Consider the following 18,935-nt stretch of genomic DNA (forward strand, 5'->3'; position numbering starts at 1 on the left):
ATTTCATTGTATTTTGATCTTTTTCTTGATAACAAGCATAAAAAAATTGCTAGTAGTAGCTGATGTCTCGGTAGCTAGCTAGCTAAATTTCCTGTTCCACCTTAAATGGTGTTTAAAAGGTGGAACAGGAAATTTTGAATATGAAGATGGTGAATATCTGACTTCAGCTTCATATTACTGAAGAATTAGGGGGGGGTGATGATAAATAATTGTTGCATTCAACCACCCCCTTTAAAGGCATATGATTCCCTAAATGTAACTAAAGCCCAGCGGTGAGGTTGCTGAACTTTACCCTCCTCTGCTGTCACTGCAGACTGGCAGGGTCACCTACAGAGCAGCGCTAGTTGTCTGTTAATGAAGTAATGTTCTTTTTATTTGAGGGCCCCTTTTTGTAGAGGAAGATTTCAACCACTACCCATTGTAACTCCAAGCCACAAGGTGACACTCGAAAACAAGGGGTAGGGGTAAAAATAAGAAATGGAATTGGGCCTTTCAGTCATTTTTTAGTGACTAAGTTTATATCCACACCTCAGCACCTCTTGATTTGGTTGATTTTCCTTTATGCGGCTGTATTTTCCCATTTGGGTTGTGTACATCTTTCTGCACCGAGTCTTCTCTTCTTTCTTTGACTGGAGAACAGTTTCCAGCACACGTCCAATCAGGCCGATGATCCAGCACCAGGTCCAGTGTTGGCAGAGAAGTGGTGCTGGTCACTTCTCTGAAGGTCAGAGAGGTCATAGACCGTCCATCATGATTTGTGGCCCCATAACCGTCCTTCATGCTCATGGACTTTTTGATCTTCTTCCAGCCAAGGTGGTTGAGCTCCAGGAAGTTGAGGAAGATGCAGAAGGCTCCCACAGAGAACATGAACACCAGAAAGATGGTCTTCTCTGTCGGCCGCGAGACGTAGCAGTCCACTCTTTGGGAACAAGGTGGGACGGTGCAGACAAAGTGAGCCGGAACATGGAATCCAAACAGAAGCCACTGGGTGACGAGGAAGCCCACCTCCAGCATGGCCCGGAAACACACGTGAAAGACGTAGATTTTGGACAGAACTCCTGAAGAGCTTCCATCTGGAGCTCCATGATCTACAGAGCAAGTCAAGGACACACATGCATTTTTCTGGCCGTTCCTCTGGCCGTTGCGGGCTCCAATCTCTTCCAGGACATTGACCAGGCTGTGGCCCAGGTGCCTGTGGGATGTAATGGAGCAGCTGTCAGAGTCACAGCTCAAACCACAAGCCTCTTTGGCAGGGGAGCAAGTCAGGGACACACAGGCGCTCTTCTGGACGTTCCTCTGGATGCTCTGGGCTCCAATGCCCTCCAACACATCGGCCAGGCTTTGGCCCAGGCTCTTGTGGGACCTGAGGAAATTGAATCAAATCAACACCGGTGAAAACTTTTTCTTTATTTACTTTATTCAATTCAATTACTGAATTATTATTTCGTAGCTATTAGCACAGTTGTACATACAGTAAAATATTCATACATGACTTATAAGGTCTCAGAACATACATTTCAGTTTCATACAACAGAAAAAAAAATAGCAGTTATTGAATAATGTATACTATATACTGAATAATTCATATTTGTTGGTGAATTTGTTTTATAGATGTGAATGAATACATACTGTATATTGCATAAATAAATGACAAATACTGTATAATTGTTGAGATTGATATTTGTCGTACTGTTTATTTCACAAACACATTTTAACCCCTTAAACTCTGAGGATCTGTGAGGAGTTTTACACTGTAGAACATTATTTTTTATGTAGATACTGAATAATTAATAGCATTTATAATTTATAGCAATTACTAAATAATTCATACAAATTACTGAATAAGTCACAGAAGTTGCTGAATAGTTCGTAGTAGTTTCTGAATATTTCATAGCAGTTACTTAATAAGTCATGGTCCTTACTTAATAATTTATAGTAATTACTGAATACTGAATTAGTGAATAATTTAAAGTACATACTGACAAATTCATAGTATTTTCAGAATAATTCATAGTAGTTACTGCTTAATTTATAGTAGATACTGAATACTTTCTAAATGTTACTGAATAATTGATTGTGGATACTGAATAATTCATAGTAGATACTGAATAACAGAGCAGATGCTGAATAATTCACAGTAGATACTGAATAATTTATACTAGATACTTCATTATTCATCAACGTTGCTGAATAATAAATGCTATGATTAATAACTGAATAAGCCTTGACATAGTTGAAATATTTTTGGGCGGTTAATAAAATGTTATTTATTATAATATCACAGTATTTTCTAGATATATAATGGAATTTGGTCATATTTAAGTCAGCATTAACAAAGTTAATGAGCCCATGCTTTCTGAGTGCTGCTACTCAATCCTAACAAAATGTCCTACAAACCTGACAGAGCTTTGATTGGATGGTTTTACTGCGTTTTATTATATACAAATTATGACAAAGAGAAGTTTAAATTGTCTAAAACACTCAACAAATAACAATTAGTAAATTCTTTGTTATGTATCCATATTACTAAAACTAAAAATCAGTGTTGTCTGATATATCGATAAATCGTTATACCGATATAACCGATATATTTCCCAGCTCTTTCTTAACGCTTTTGCTTTGAGAGAGGAAGTATCACTCACTGCCCAGGTGTTGGTGCCCGCTTGGCCAGGTTGTGCCAGGTGTAGATGATGAAGCAGAGTGATGGCGTGGAGACGGCAATGATGTGGAAAACCCAGAATCGCGGCTGAGAAATGGGCGCAAAGGCATCGTAGCACACGTTCAGACAACCCGGCTGCAGCGTATCGCACACAAACATCTCCTGCTCATCCGCGTACACGTCCTCCGCCGCCACAGCGACCACCAGAAGCCGGAAGATGACCATCACGGTCAGCCAGAGGCGGCCGATCATGGTGGAGTGCTGGTGCACGGCGTCCAGCAGGCGCTTCAGCAGAGTCCACTCGGTCATGGCTCTGAGAGGCCGATGAAGTAAGCCCCAGTAGAGCACCTCAAATAGATCCACTCTAGTGTCCATCGCTGCCCAGAGCCATCCCTTCTTCATTCAGAGATAAGAGCCCCAACACCGGCCACTTCACATGGTCACATGGTGCCTTCTCCTGTCCTCTTGTCTTCAGAGCTACGTTTAAAAACGTCCGGGGAGACGAGACGGCACTCTCCTACTTTAGATAGCGCTCTGATAGCGGCAGCCGATTGAGTTCTTTTTAGCCCACCGGCGTCCGAAGATACAGGGAGCTTCCTTTAAAAGGGCACATGTTTAAAAATATGCTTTAGATAACAGATGCTTTTATATATGCTGCTAAACTGTTTTCAGATTTGTCAAATGCTTGTAAAGGTCTTTCATAGTAAGTGCAGGCAGTGCTGGACTAGTGTGTGATAAGTCAGTGCCACTGACCAGGGCCGGTTCCTTCCTTCATTCATTAAAGGATTTTTCCAACATTATTCAATGGTTGAGATGTAAACAGAGTGATTCAGAGTGGTTTGGTGTGAAATGGTTCAGATTTCTTTACAGTGGTGGTGATAGGAACCAGGGGTCGCCATGACTACAACACTAATATAGATATTTTATTTACTATCCAAAACCACCAGTGAACCTACACATGTCCTCTGTGTTTTATATAGAATGTTTATGATGGGAAAAAATGTCTGGTTCCTGTCACCACCACTGTGAACAATTCTGACTTGGTCAGTTTCTCTAGAACAGAGCATTTGACCCCAAACCACTCTGAATGACTCTGTTTAAATCTTAACCATTTGCAAAAATTTAGAAAAATCAGAGTGGCTTGATGTGGAACCAGACATCTGAAGAGTTTAACACCCCTAAAAGCTCCCTCACAGAAAGTTATTACATGAAATGTTTATAAATATGCTGCCTGATGTCTCAGAATTGCCGAATAAATTTATCTACTATAGTTTTGACAAAGTTTTGGCCTAAAACATATTTGTAAAATCCATTCATGGTGGAGGGATACATGCAGTCCCCAAAGAAAATGTATTATTTTGGATTATCCACTATTTTTCCATCATCAACATTCTATATAAAATCAGAAGACGTGTGTAGGTTCACTGGTGGTTTTGGATAGTAAATAAAATGTCTATATTTATATTGTAGTCATGGCGACCACTGGTTCCCATCACCACCACTGTAAAGAAATCTGAACCATTTCACACCAAACCACTCTGAATGACTCTGTTTACATCTCCAACACTCAATAATGCAGAATTTTTGAAAAAATTCTCTTTAATAAAAGACAATGATGCAGCTTTTTGGTTTCCTGCTTAATTTTTACCAAATTACCACACTTTATCTTCACCAGCCATGTTAAAGACTGGACACCTACTGCAGTGGACAGACAAGGAGCTTTTTCATGTTTTATTTTGTTTTATTTCTGTGGTGTCTGGATCTCCTCCTGTGCTGTCTCAGAAATGTCAAAGGAATTATTCACCCTATCACTCCGTTCATGAAGGAATTCAACAATGACCATCCCCACAGGCCTTTTGAGAACTGAATAGCAGACAGGATTAACGAGAGGGGGGAGGTAGAGAGAGAGAGAGTCAGGAGAGAGAAAAAGATAGTGAGTGGCAGAAAGAGAGAGATGTGTGTGAGTGAGAGCATATGAGAAGATAGAGAATGGAGGGGTAGAGAAGGCAAGAGAGAAAGGCAAAAGGAGGAGTCAGAGAAAAACAAAAAGACAAAAAGAGCAAAGGGAAAAAGAAAGTGAGAGTATGAGAAGGTAGAGAAAGCAAGAGAGAAAAGGGAGAAAGAAAAACTGAGACAGAGGGTAAGGGAGCATGAGAGAGTGAGAGAGGGAGGGGCGGCACACAGAGAGAGAGATAGATGGTAGAGAGAAAGGGAGGGCGAGAGAGAGAGTGAAGGGGTTGGAGAGACAGAGGAAGGAGAGAAAGAGAAAGAATTGGCAAGACAGAGAAAGTGAGAGAATGATGGGCAAGAGAAACCGATAGTAAGTGCCAAAAAGAGAGAAAGAGATGTGTGAGAGAGAGAATATGAGAGATATAGTGAGAAAGTGTGAGGATGAGAGGTAAAGAAGTCAAGAGAAAAAGGCAAAGGAAAGAGAGAAAGAGAGAGAGAGAAACAGGAGGACAGAAAGGGTAGCGGGAAAGAAAAAGTGAGAGAGAGTGAGATAGTAGAGAATATGAGAGAGAAAGGCAAAAGGGGGAGAGTGAAAAACAGAGAAAAAGACAGTAAGGGAGAATGAGAGAGTGAGAGAGAAAGGGCAGGCCAGAGAGAGAGTGAAGGTGTTGGAAAGACAGAGGAAGGAGAGAGAAAAAGAGAATCTGCAAGAGAGAAAGAGATGTGTGTGAGAGAGAGATGGTAGAGAGAGAGAATACAAGAGATATAGCGAGAAAGTGAGCGAATGAGATGGTAGAGAAGGTGAGAGAGAAAGGCAAAAGGGGGGGAGAGAGAGAGAGAGTAAAAGACAAAAAGGCACGGTAAGAAACAGAGAAAGTGAAGGAGAGTGAGAGGGTGAGAGAGGAAGGGAAGGCAGAGAGAGAGAGAGGTCTTATCTTTTGTCAGAAGTGAAATCCTCTGCAAACACACTGAGTCTCCTGCGTTTCCTCTTCTGCTCTTTCATCTGCGCTTTACTGCAAACGCAGACAAGCAGCAGGCCATGAATCTGAATGGAAGTGACCGGCTGCCCTCACGGCTGATTTCCCTAAGCTCTCTGTGGTGGGAGTTCACTTTCTCACGTTTTGGGGGAAATTACTCGTTCTTCTTTTCTTCTATTCTCTTTCACGACTGTCTGGTTATGGCATTAAAGCTCCATGTTTCTACATCTACAATATCTGTCTGCCTCAGAGGCCATATGCCTGTGTCTGGAGGATTTACATAAATACCATCTCGGACAAAAATAGACCAAAGGCTGGACATAACCACAACCACAGTTGATCACCTTGCTATACAGAGCTCAACACAAGACATTTGGGATGAAAATAATAGTTTTGCAAAAAAATCTAATTCAATTTTCCGCATCTTGCTCCAAATGTAGTTGATTAGCCAAGACATGTTTGGTGTCTGGTTTCCTTCTTTATTTTAGCACTGGTGCTAAAGGCTAATCGACAAAATACAATATACAGGCTTTGAGCCAAGTGTGTGCATGCAGTTAGCACAATGCTAACTGCACCCAGATAACAAGAATACAGTGGGCCACTGTTGGCCCACTGACAGCAAAGCTGGTGGCCCGCTGGCTTTTTGCTCAGCATTTTCTGGGCAGTCCACTAGTGATTATGCAGAATATTAGACAAAATGCTACTTTTCATTACTTGTTTTCACGTCTTTTTCATGTCCCTTCCTCCTCTGTAGCATCCCTACTCAGAACATTGTTTCTTCTGTTTAAAAAGCTCCTTTAATATAAAGTTCTATACTGAAAATACTGAATTTAAGGGTATATGATCTGATACAGCCAGAGGATCAATATATGCTTGCTTTCCGGCACATTAGACTTATAGTTCCTGTTCAAAACTAAAGAAGCAAATTTCAGACATCAAACATGTCTTGGCTGATCAACTAAATTTGGTGTAAGAGTGGAAACTGAGTAAATTTGCTGAACTATTCCTTTAATGCACTAATTCTCTAACACCCTGATTACCTGTTTGACTAATTAGTGGTTAAATGAACAATACGCCTGCAGTTTATTAAGAAACTCTATACACAATCATTCAAAACATTATGTCACACTTCTCTGTAAACCAGCTGAAAGGAAAAATGATTTTAGCAAGTGATCAAGGATTAAACCACCACTAAAACTAGGCCAAGACTACTGCGTTCATCTCCTGTAAACACTTTCAGGCATTCTTATAGTTTTGTAGAAGTGCTTAGCAACTTGCGTCCACTCTGTGGAGCCAAAATAGCATATGTTCATAATGTAATGAATGAAAATGAGTAGCAAACCAGTTAGGATTAGAGAAATTACTTCTCTATTAACACTCAGTGTTATAGCTTTCAAAGCATTTACTGACATGGTTGTGTTGTAGATGCCTTAAGAGGTTTTAAACCCAGTGTGGGAAAACAAATGGGTGCCACCATTAGCTCGATGCTAACACAACACAGAAAATTGCATAGGCACTAGCAGAAATTAGTATCACTGTTACAGTGAAAATTTAGCAAGCAAAAATTTGTTTAAACAGCATTAAATTGCTATTATATGACATTTTCATTATTATATGACAAAAAAATCCTGTATACAGTGATTTGTGACAGGTTCCTGCAAAAAAAAAACACACGGACCAGCATGTATTTCAATCTGGTATAGGCTGGTTTGTGCTGGTCTGGTGCTGGTTCAGCAGGTCACTCAGCATGGTCATGCTAGTTGACCAGCATGCAAAACACAGCCTATGCTGGTTTTTCTAGTAGGGATGCATATTTTGATTCCATATAAGTGAACTTAAAAGGACAGTCTGATTAATCTGAATCTGAATGTGTGCACAATTTAAACGTGAATGGCTAAAAGTACATTAGAATATATTCAACACAACACACAACACTTTTTCAGCATAACTATCCTAAGTATGAATTTATGTGCACTCGCAAAATCTGGGTAAATGAAGGCTATTGGCAGTGACTAACTGGATTAGGGTGGTTTGGGCAAGGAGCTGCGTCTATAGTCTAACAGTGCTGATGTGAAAGGGATTTCCATCGGGCTCGTCTGCCCCCGTGCTAATCCCCGACTATTCTCACCAATGACCTTCAGCTCAATACTAATCTGACTAGCTAAAAGAAAGTGTCTGGGGAGAGTGAGAAGAAAGAGAAAGACAGAGAAGGAGAGAGAGAGTCAGTTCCACTCTGCTCCAGGCCTCTGGGGAAACCTACACTATTAGAGCGTGTTTATGGATTGTGTGAGATATGCTGCGGCTGTTTTACGTGAGGAAATCACGACCGCTACATGACCCGGCCGGGACGGATGAATGAAGCTGAGTCTCTCCAGGGCTTTGGGACCTTCTCCTGCATGTTCCTCCTTCACTTTGTACACAGGTGAAGCTGCATGGCAGACTGGTAAGAGTTTTTGAATGGTCATCACTTCCTGCACACACTTAAAAAGATGGTCCTTCAAGTGTTCTTTGGTTCTGTTTAGGACCATAAGTTCTGTGAGTTGTATATGGTTCTATATAGCACCAAACAGAATTCTGTTACTATTATGATACCAAGCTTATAACAATAGAAAAACCTATTTTGGTGCTATATAGAACCATTTTCAAAAAGGTTCTGTATAGAATCATATACAACACATTCTCCATCAATCCGAAGAACCAATTCACCATGCAAAGAACCATTTAAGGATGAAGTTTACTAAAGAACCCATGAAGAACCATCTTTTGTTAAGTGTGCACTGTAATGAAACATGAATGTATAATCTAAAAAAAAAACAGTTTTACTCCTATATTCCCAAGTTTATTGCATCCTAAGGATTATTATGGATATAAGGATATACTTATTGAAAGTAATGCGTTACTTAAGAGTTATTCTCAAGTTACAGAAGTGAGAAATGGAAGCCAGGACATTTGAAAATTTTACTTTTTTGCATTGTTAATTGGGTAAGATGTAAACAAAGTCATTCAAAGTGGATTGATGTGAAATGCTCTTCTACAGAAAGTCAGAACTGTTCACAGTGGTGGTGGTAGGAACCAGACGTTCACCTCTAAAAGCTCCCTCACAGAGAAGTTTTACCATCTTTTGGCCCAAAACACACGAGATACATGCAGGATGTTGTAAGGCCAAATAGTCCCCCAAAAAACTTATTTTTCAGATTTATCACTATTTTACCATCACCAACATTCCATATAAAACTCTGAAGACACGTGTAGGTTCACTGGTGGTTTTGGATAGTAAATAAAATGTCTATATTTGTATTGTAGTCATGGCAACCCCTGGTTCCTATCACCAACACTGTAAAGAAATGTGAACCATTTCACACGAAAACATTCTGAATGACACTGTTTACATCTCAACCACTGAATTATGCAGAAATTTTGAAAAATCAGTGTAATTCCTCTTTAATATGTAAGACATTATGGGTTTAAAAGAACTAAAAACCACATGATTACTTCTAAAAGTAAGTATTCTGTTGTATAACACTAGTGCTTATTTGCTGTTGCAGGAAAGCTTTCTCTAAATTTGCTCTCAAATTGGGAATCACTTCTATATATAAGATCCATAATAATAGTACACAAAACTATAGGATTTCTTTAGATTTGTCTAATATTTTTACAATAATCTGTATTATTTTATTTATATTATTCTGTATAATATCACTACAATGCTGTTTTATGGGAATCTATAATATGTATAGCACCCTGTAGTATGCTGTCATATTGTATGAATTTACTGTGTGATTTTTGTGTAAATTCCTGTAGATCTTTTTCATAAGTGGAACAGCTCAGCTGAACACTGACACATTTATAAGTGTTACAGACAAGTATTTAGAATTACAGTGTGGGATTAATTATTGGATCATCATAAAAGCATCTGTGTCCAAAGTTGCTCAGTCAAATCAGGCCCACAGTCAGTTGTATATCTGTCAGTCAACTGTGAAAAGATTTTTCAAATGCAGGCAACATACAACGTGGGCCTGGTGTTAGCTTATTTAAATAAAGAATGGAAAACATTGAACGTATTGAAAGTTTGTATGTTGAGCTTCAGCGTGGTTCAGCTGGTTTTTTAGCAGGGAGGTGCTGTGGGAATGTTCGGGCCTGAAAGCACTGGTGGTATTGGAGCATGATTGGATGCCAATCATCTTAAATCTACTGCTTTTAACTCAGTTACATCAACAACTCAGAAAACGCATCAGCATGCTGTTATAACAGTTCACTGAAATCTTAAATATTATCATTCAACTTTCTTTGAGTGCTCGACCAAATCACAGCCTGATTTGTTACAATGTATGAGTCATTCACAGCTGCAGTCACTAATTACACTGACAGCATCACTGAAAATAGCTTTGTCAAAATTGACCATCAGTGATTGAGCTTAAAGGTGCAGTGTGTAAGATTTAGGGGGATATATTAGCAGGAATGGAATATAGTAAACAAAACCATGTTTTCATTAGTTTATAATCACATGTAACTATGAATCGTTGTGTTTTCGTTCGCTTAGAATGAGCCCTTCATGTCAAAGTTCTTTGCAACACTGCCGGGCAGTTATTTCCAGCCATACAAAACCTGGGGCCATATTACAGAAAATTCTTAAGTCTGAGATCTGCTTTGTTGTCATGGCAACTTCAGTTAAGACTGAAGTTAGGACAGAAGCCATTACAGAACAACAGTTCTTAAGTCTATAATCTTATTCCCAGATAAGAAAACAATACAGAAACATCCTAAGTTGCCAAAATATCCTACATATTTTCTTAACTTCAAGATAAACCCCAGAGCGTCTTCTGTTTTAATCGTCTGTTTCTATTGTTTTATGCAGTGATAGACAGCATAGTTCACTATAAGTAGCATAATGACGTCACATTTATCTACACTGGAAAACGGTGCTTTGACTTGAGTTTTTTTTTTCTAACAGTGTTTAAAACCCCCAGACGCTGCAGACTCGATCTCCGCCATCCCCTCTTATTACTGTTGTGAGTTAATGTTGATAAAAACTCGTCAGATAAAATATTCCAGTGATGGTGGTGAATAATGAGGAGACAGAGCTGAATGTGTGTCTGTTTATTAGGAGGAATAACGTTAGCGCGCTCGGCTAAAGCGTTTGAAAAATGAAACTGAAACTGTGAAGCGGCGACTCTGATAAACAGAACAAAGCACTGACACAATATTCTTAACTTTCAATTTATCGCGTTTTAGTTTTATTTGACTTTCTTTGCACCAGTAACGGCAGCTGTCCGACTAACTAGCTTGTTTACGCATTTACGTTTCAGCTGTTCGCGTATGGTCGGTTGCTAGGTAACAGACACGACAGTTGATTGTCGACTTCAGTCAAGTAAGTTAGCATTTCCTAACTTGAGATAAGAAAAGATGCTGTAAGATTCTTAAGTTAAGATAACATTTGCTTCTGTAATGCGAATTTGTAAAACTTAGCTTAACCTCTCAGAACAAAAAGATAAGAATTGTCTGCTCCAGGCTACTACCTTGTTGAATGTGGAGATACCTAAATATTCGAAACTAAAGGTCAGATTACTGTTTCCAAAACATATTTGAAATCACTAATCAAATCTGACAAAAACCTCATAAGTAGTGTGTAGCTTTTGGCTCAGGAATGCTTTTTCGGGTTGTTCTGGCTACTGTGGTTGCACAGATCTCCACAACGAGAGTGGGCTTTCCCCTCTCATGGAGTAACCAGCAAGCTGATTGGCTCTTTTTCTTGAAGGGTGGGACTTTCTCTGTAATTAGATGCCATGTTGAGCTTTACTAGCTTTCCCATTCATATTTCAACCAGTGGTCGGTCTCCTCATTTATAACATCCCTGTTCATATCTACATAGTGAGCGGCTCCTCTACCAACAGAGGACGCCATGTTGCGCCGCCATGTTTCTACAGTAGCCCAGAACAGACAAACCGAACACTGGCTACAGAGGGTGCCTTTTGGGTTTTTACACTGAAGCGGCCGTTTGAATTTGGTGACGCCGTAGCTCCAGTAGGAAGACGTAGAAAGAAGAAGAATCAGTGGTTGCTGTAGGTGCTGGCTGACCATTTTGTGTTGTGAGAAGATTGAGAACCCAAATTTTGACAGTTGAGGATCAGACTTATTATGTAGCACAAGATAAAGTGAAGGATGGTGAATCCTCACTGTCAAAGAAGAGAAAACATGAAGATGCGAAACGAAATCAGGACAGGCGATGACAGAAAACCTGAGAGCCACCGAAGGTTCTACTACATGCTTGAAAAGGGAGGGCGAGGAAGGGGGGTTCTGATGGTTGCAATCTGCAACATCACCACTAGATCGCAATAAATCTTACACACTGCACCTTTAAATAAATAGCTCAATCCGCTTTTAGACTTGTAATGCTGTCTATGTGTCTGATTCTTCTCTCTCTCTGTCTCAGTGAAGGTGTGAGGTATGAGGGGTGGTGTATGTAGAGGCCATGCAGGGTGAGGAGTGGTCAGCAGCGCCTGATTCTGGTCCTGCAGGACTGGAGAAAGCAGAGACGGAGCATGAAGCAGAAGAGAGCCCCACAACCCTGGTGCAGGAGGTCAGCCAGTGTCCAGCTAATGTACCCTCCATGGTACCAGCAACCAGCTGCAGCAGGTGGGTCAGATCTCAATGTTTGTAAGGTTTCACCACATCTTAAAGGGACAGTTCAGCAAAAAATGAAACATACAGTTTCTCTTCTTTACCCCAAGTTTACTTTTTGAAGTTTCTTTGGATTTGGACTACTGGGCTAATGTAGCTAACAAGTAACGGAGGTTCATACCCCACCGATATTAGCATGGTGCTAACTGCATGCATCAATCATCATACAAATCCATAGAAGTAGATGACACAGTTTGGCCTAGAAAGACAGCTATTTTACAGTCGTTAAGGTAAAAACACAGATGCTAATTGTCTGCTAATGTTATTAGCTTAGCCTCATTGGAATGTATTTCACCTTGTACCTTTTAGCTGGACAACAGTGAGTTAGTGAAGAGGTGGTTAACTGATACTAAACTTGATAAATGATGTTGAAACCTTTATTACCAGTAGAGTATCAAATGAACTTGATCTTGTTTATCATGGCTTCTCTGTAAAGCTTCCTATGTGCTATAACGGCACTTTGTACTATCTGCAGTGGGCCACTTCTCGTCCACAGTGTGGTAGTCTTCTCTATTCTGACTAGAATAACACAGGCTCTACAGTGCCCCCTGGTGGAGTACAGAGTTCAGACACTCCATGGTTCTTTTCTTTTTTTTTCCCTTGAGGTCCACTTGTGAGGTCAAATTGTGTTTTGTATACAATTTATTTTATATACCAAAAATGGTCATAATTCATGTTCACATGAACTTTTTCCAACCTCTTGCTGTCCCTTAGAATTATACCGTTTTAGTTACTGTGCTTATAAGACTGATATATGTAAATGAGCTCTGTTCTGAATGGCTTCTCTGAATTGTGCCTCATTCAAAAAGCACTCTGAGCTGAAACACTGCTTCAGTGTGAGCGGGCAGAGTTTAACTGCTATAGGCTAAAAAGGTGGATACATGTAAATGACTCAGTTTTTGTGACATCACAGAAACAATGAATTGAAAGCATGTTGTTTTTGCAGCATGGTTTCCATGTATGGACTGAATGGAGTGAATAGTGAATGGTACGTTTTGAAACTTTGAAAATGTTCACATATTATGTGACACTCCTTCATGTCAAAAAAGCAAGGGAAATTTGTTTTTCCATGATATCCTTAGCTCCCTAGATTTACATTGGCTGCTGCTCTTTTTCCTTATGTAGTTCACTTTTGTAAATTGGTGGGGTGTAAGCTTCCATTATTTAGCTTCTTTAGCCTTGTAGCTTGAATACAAAAATAAAATAAAACTTAGGACACCAAACATGTCTTGACTGATCAACTGCATTTGGGGAAAAAGTGTATACTGTATAAATACAATTTCTTGCCAAACTATCACTTTAAGAGACAAATGATTCTAAAGCAGCTCACTAAAAACAGATTTGCTTGTTTTACAACGAAAGTGATGGTTAATCACATCATAAGTGGTGGATATATTTGGATATAAGCGTGTAGCACTACACAGAGAGAAACTCTTTACTCCTGCTCTGCTAATCTCTGCAGTCTGAATGGAGAGGAGCCATTCTGCCGGATTTGTCACGAAGGCCACAGTGCCGGGGATCTTTTATCTCCGTGTGAGTGTGCAGGGACGCTGGCCATGGTGCACCGTGTGTGTCTGGAACACTGGCTAACCGCCTCCGGCACCAGCCACTGCGAGCTCTGCCACTTTGAGTTTGCGCTGGAGCGCCTGCCAAAGCCTCTGACTGAGGTAAACACAGCACATCACGCTTTCTCAGGATGGAGGAACAGCTGATTAGGACACCAAGGGCAGCTTGGGATGACCGCAACATCCTAAAATAATTTACCACCTATTTTTATTTTCAGATTTCAATATACACTGAGTTATTAGCTTATTAGCTTCACCAAACTTGATCACTTTATCAGAAAAACCCATGATATAGGTCCACTTTTTAGGTTTACAATTATATATATATATATATATATATATATATATATATATACACACACATAAAGGAAACTGTCATTGGGGTGGTACCTCAGTCAGGGAACATAACTGTAACGTAATCTATTGAAATTATATTTTCTATATGTTGTATTGACTCCACACACCCCGTCTCATCTCCAGGCTTTTTTATGTTATTGTTCTGTTTTAAAACATTAGGTTATGAAAAGGTACAAAATGTACTTTTCACCTGGAAAAACCTATTTAAATTTCACTACTGGACCTTAAAAACACTGTTGTACCTTTGAGGGCACATTTATGTTGTTACAATAACATTTGTACAATAACTTACACAATTTAATGTTTAAAATTTTTTTATTTTTGCTGGTAACTTTACAGGAGAAAGAAAAATTTGTAACTTTCCAGCAAAAAGATTTCATTCATTGATTTCTGTTCAGCATTCTGGACACGTCAACATTTCATAATTATTTACAGCTTCCTAGCAATTTTTTTTAGTTTCTAGCATCACATTAGAATAACTTTATTCATTTATCTGCAGCAAATTAATATTTTCTTATTGCTAACACTGATTCCAAACTTTGGACCAGTGATCCCACCATTTTTTGAACAGTGTTGCACTGAAGTTATGTCCTCATGTCCCGGGTCGACCCACAGGCAGAGTTCACATTGGAGGGTCTGCTGCAGCTCGGCTGCTTTTAACCACTAAAGCCACTTAGCAGGTAATGAGATTAGATGGTGCGCGTATTCCAGCGAGGCCCGGCCAGGGCTCTGCGCTTCCGTGAGGTCTTTTATCTCGCCTGTGTGGACTGGCACACAGTAAGCTGATGATTACAGCCCGTCTGCTGGGGCCCGCAGGACAGAAGAATCAGAAGTCCCTCTTTGTGCTCATGACTGCTGAACAGTGGTCCAAGGACTGCGTCTGAGAACACTTCTGCACATCTGCGGTCAAATATGTTCACCAACAGCTTCTCAATAGCCTTCAAAATCCAATTAACATGGTAGCATAGGTAACAATAAAGGAATAATAAAGAAAATGAGCTACACATGTAGCCTGGTTGCTTCAACAGGAATCATGTTACTTTACCCTTTAATTTCCTCTAAAAAAAACTTGGTGTGATCTTAACTGCTGTAGTGGGATCACACTGCTGTATAGGGGATGCTATCACAGCCCTATCACTGTGTTCAAGCTGAAAGGGCAAGTCTATCTAATTCCCTACATTTCTGCATAAATAAATGGTTAAGATGTAAACAGTCATTCAGAGTGGTTTGGTGTCAAATGCTCCGTTCTAGAGAAACTTACCGAGTCAGAATTGTTCACAGTGGTGGTGACAGGAACCAGACATCCACCTCTCAAAGCTCCCTCACAGAAAGTTATTACATGAAATGGTTATGAATGTCTGATACTTCTGAGAAGGTTTTTGGCTTATATGCATTTTGTAACATCTGTTCATGACAGTGAGGTACATGCAGGGCATAATAAGTCAAGTCAAAGTTTATTTATATAGCGCTTTTTACAACAGGCGTTGTCAGAAAGCAGCTTTACAGAAAAATCCAGGTCTGAACCCCCAGGAGCGTCGCCAATGGCGACAGTGGCAAGAAAAAACTCGCTAAAAGCAGGAGGAAGAAACCTTGAGAGGAACCAACACTCAAAAGGGGAACCTCCTCATTTTGGTCCACACCAGATAGCAAACAGTAACACAAGCAAAATGAACAGAGGATAAGGTTTTAATATTAGTGTAAAATATAAAAATACAGAAGTATATAATAAGAAGGAAACACAAAAGAAAACGTGCACTAGAACACAGAAGCTGGACATCTGATTTGTTTTTTAAGAGGTTTTAAGCACCGACAGTCTAAATTTGTAATTGGGATTACTTGGACTGTGAAAAGCAGAAAACGTTAAACCAACTTCTAAGACTGAACTTTGGAGGTGTGTCTGCAGATTTCTTTGAGAAACTGAAAGTGAGTCTCCTGAAAAGAATGGAAGCTGTAATAAGGGTAAAGAATGACACACTGAACACTCAACTTCTGATTAGATTTACTTGTTGAGGCTTCTGTATATTTTTCTGTTCTGACGTTGAAAAATGAATAAATTGTACTTAATGGCCTTTTTAACTGGAGATCAAATAAATGAAGGGGGTCTCTGACTTTTGCACAGTGCCGTAGGCCAGTTGGGTTAATGCTGTTCTGATCATGTCTGTCTCTGCTGATTTAGTGGCTGGCCGCTCCATCCATGCAGCACCAGAGGCGGACACTGTGCGGGGATGCGATCTGCTTCCTATTCATAACTCCACTGGCCAGTCTGTCCGGCTGGCTGTGCGTGCAGGGGGCCATGGACCTCTACTACAGCAATGGCATGGAGGCGTTCGGACTCATAGTGCTCACACTGGCCCTCTTCACCATCTACTTCTTCTGGACTGTTGTGAGTCCCTTTTGATTAAAAACAGGGCTTGGAGGAGCTGATTGCTGCATGTATCTTTGAGTGTGTGGTTCTTTCTAATCAGCACTACTCATGTTTTCCATATTTCACCATGTTTTTATACCATGTAGATTAGGGGTGGGAATCTCTAGGCACCTCGCGATTCGATCCGATTACGATTCAGAGGGCTGCAATGCGATTATAAAACGATTATCGATGCATCTTTTTTTTCTATACATGATTTCTATTTTCTTACTGTGTGAGGACTCGGTAGTTTTAAAACAAAGTATTTGTAATGATCCATAATGAATTTACTTCCAATATCTTTTATTAATAAAACAAATGGAAGTGATGTTGCAAGTGAGCTAGAAGGCTCTCATTCACTGCTCTTGGTGGAGACGCTGCTGCCACTCATCTGTGATAAAATGCGCCGTTACGGTGAAATAAGATCCAGTGGTGATGGATGACCACGCAGCACATTATATATTCTTTAGGGATTTCCTAACTTCGGTTTTTGGTCTCGTTATAGAGGGGGGGAGCGCCAAAGACTGCAGGTCACGTAGCAACGAGGTTTCGCCGGGCGAGTAGCGAACGACAAAGGAAAAGAGAAAGACAGACGAACATTTGGAGATGAATGGACTTATTCGCATTTATAAGCAGCGCAGTTGGTTTCCTGGTACGTCAAATCTGCAACGAGAGACTGTCAAACACTAAAAAGTTGAGAAGATGAAGTCGCTTCTCTTTCTAATTTTCCCTGTACCACCTTAAATGGTGCCGCTTTTACATTCGGCGCCTCAGTCAGAATTTAAGGTGGAACGGGAAAGTTCAGCAAGAAGCTGGCGAGTAAGAAGCGACTTTAGCCTCGTAAAACAGCAGAACGCTGAGAGACATTTTACAAGAAACTATTCAACTTTTGAGGAAAAGTTTTCTGGCGGAGTTGGAAGAAAAGCAGCTGTAGCTAAAGCTTAAAGTAGAGAGAGCAGAGCAAGTCTGCGTTTTCGTTTATATTTTTTAGCCTAAACTAGGACATTATCACATACTGGACATTAAATGTTGCGGCTCCCAAGGTGGTTTGATTTTTGTTGAAAGGACAAAATGGCTCTTCTTAACATTTGTGTTGTGACTCCTGACCTAACCTGGCTTTAATGCAGAGGGAGTCGGTCGGATTTCTCGCTCATTCAGTAGTAGCAGTAGTTTTTGTTATGTGCCGCCACAGACTGTCCGGGCACTTACCCACTTCCAGGTTCCGCCTTTTGCGTTCCGTCAACATTACGTTATAAATTAAATATTCAGAAAATCGATTTTTGACATTTATGAATCGATTCAGAATCGTCCACGTCTGCATCGCGATGCATCTAAGAATCGATTTTTTCCCGCACCCCTAATGTCGATCATCAATTTGCCTTCAAACTGTTTATGCACATTGGCCTAATGTCCTTCCAACATGTTAACAGTCTGGAAGTTCAGGAATTTTATAATATTAATCCACAAGTATTTTACACTCCCCCATTGTAAGTCATCTCAGGGCATTCCATTCCATTAAAGGGGAATTCCACCGCTTTTTCAAAACGTATGTATATTTAAATCGCTCACACGTAAACTAAGCCATTCAGAGCGGTTTGGTGTGAAATGGTTCAGATTTCTTTACAGTGGTGGTAATAGGTACCAGGGGTCACCATAACTACAACACTAATACAGCCATTTTGTTTACTAAAACAAAACTATCATAAAATATCGTAAAACGTCTCAGACATCAGACAGTGTATTCACAACAGTTCATGTAGTAACTTTCTGTGAGGGAGCTTTTAGAGGTGGACGTCTGGTTCCTATCACCACCACTGTGAATAAATCTGACTTGGTGAGTTTCTCTAGAACGGAGCATTTGACACCAAACCACTCTGAATGACTGTTTACATCTTAACCATTTGATCATTTCATTAGGCTGGAATTGTGAAAAATTGGTGGAATTCCCCTTTTAGACTGAAATTTATATTATATATATAAATAAATAATGTATGTGTGTGTGTGACTGAATAAATGACGGCTGTCCTGTATACTGCCTCATTCAAAAAGCAGTGCGGGCTGTAACACTCCTTATGACCTCAGTGTGAGTGGGCGGGGCTAAACTGCTGTAGGCCGAATAGATGAATATATCTAAATGTTTGATTCACCATCACAGGTGTCCCTGCGTTACCATGTCCACCTGTTCAGGACCTGGAGTGAGACCAACCCCAGAGTGAGGCTGCAGATTCCCCCACCTAAACAGACCCCCCAGTGCCAACAAAACCCAGCACTGCACTTTCTGTGCAAGGACAAAGGCAAGGAGACGGTAGTGTAGCTAGAGTGGATGGATGCCTGCCAAGACACAG

At 40.2% G+C, this 18,935-nt stretch overlaps 2 protein-coding genes across 2 annotated transcripts; one reads left to right on the forward strand and one right to left on the reverse strand.

Annotated features, from left to right (window-relative positions):
- Window positions 1-516: 516 nt before the first annotated feature.
- gjd6 (gap junction protein delta 6) lies at window positions 517-2,983 on the reverse strand. The gene is made up of 3 exons (XM_036585937.1): window positions 2,653-2,983; window positions 1,140-1,259; window positions 517-1,073 (listed from the first exon to the last, which is right to left on the reverse strand). Exons 1-3 carry the CDS (start codon window positions 2,966-2,968, stop codon window positions 517-519), a joined length of 993 nt encoding a protein of 330 aa, XP_036441830.1. The 5' UTR covers window positions 2,969-2,983.
- A 9,072-nt stretch (window positions 2,984-12,055) lies between these two features.
- Window positions 12,056-18,904, forward strand: zgc:158785 (uncharacterized protein LOC791214 homolog). Its single transcript, XM_036586914.1, has 4 exons — window positions 12,056-12,219; window positions 13,727-13,931; window positions 16,363-16,569; window positions 18,746-18,904. Exons 1-4 carry the CDS (start codon window positions 12,056-12,058, stop codon window positions 18,902-18,904), a joined length of 735 nt encoding a protein of 244 aa, XP_036442807.1.
- The last annotated feature ends 31 nt before the right edge of the window (window positions 18,905-18,935 follow it).

Source organism: Colossoma macropomum, unplaced genomic scaffold, assembly GCF_904425465.1.
Source record: "Colossoma macropomum unplaced genomic scaffold, Colossoma_macropomum, whole genome shotgun sequence".
NCBI lineage: Eukaryota > Metazoa > Chordata > Actinopteri > Characiformes > Serrasalmidae > Colossoma > Colossoma macropomum.

Excerpts from the sequence above, each read along its gene's own strand:
- gjd6 (XM_036585937.1), bottom strand. The coding sequence starts at position 2,968 with ATGACCGAGTGGACTCTGCTGAAGCGCCTGCTGGACGCCGTGCACCAG. Across the intron at positions 1,260-2,652 it reads CCTGGCCAAGCGGGCACCAA|GCTCCCCTGCCAAAGAGGCT; the intron begins CACCTGGGCAGT and ends TGTCCCTGACTT. Across the intron at positions 1,074-1,139 it reads AGAGATTGGAGCCCGCAACG|ATGGAAGCTCTTCAGGAGTT; the intron begins GCCAGAGGAACG and ends ATGGAGCTCCAG.
- zgc:158785 (XM_036586914.1), top strand. The coding sequence starts at position 12,056 with ATGCAGGGTGAGGAGTGGTCAGCAGCGCCTGATTCTGGTCCTGCAGGA. Across the intron at positions 12,220-13,726 it reads CCAGCAACCAGCTGCAGCAG|TCTGAATGGAGAGGAGCCAT; the intron begins GTGGGTCAGATC and ends TAATCTCTGCAG. Across the intron at positions 16,570-18,745 it reads TCTACTTCTTCTGGACTGTT|GTGTCCCTGCGTTACCATGT; the intron begins GTGAGTCCCTTT and ends TCACCATCACAG.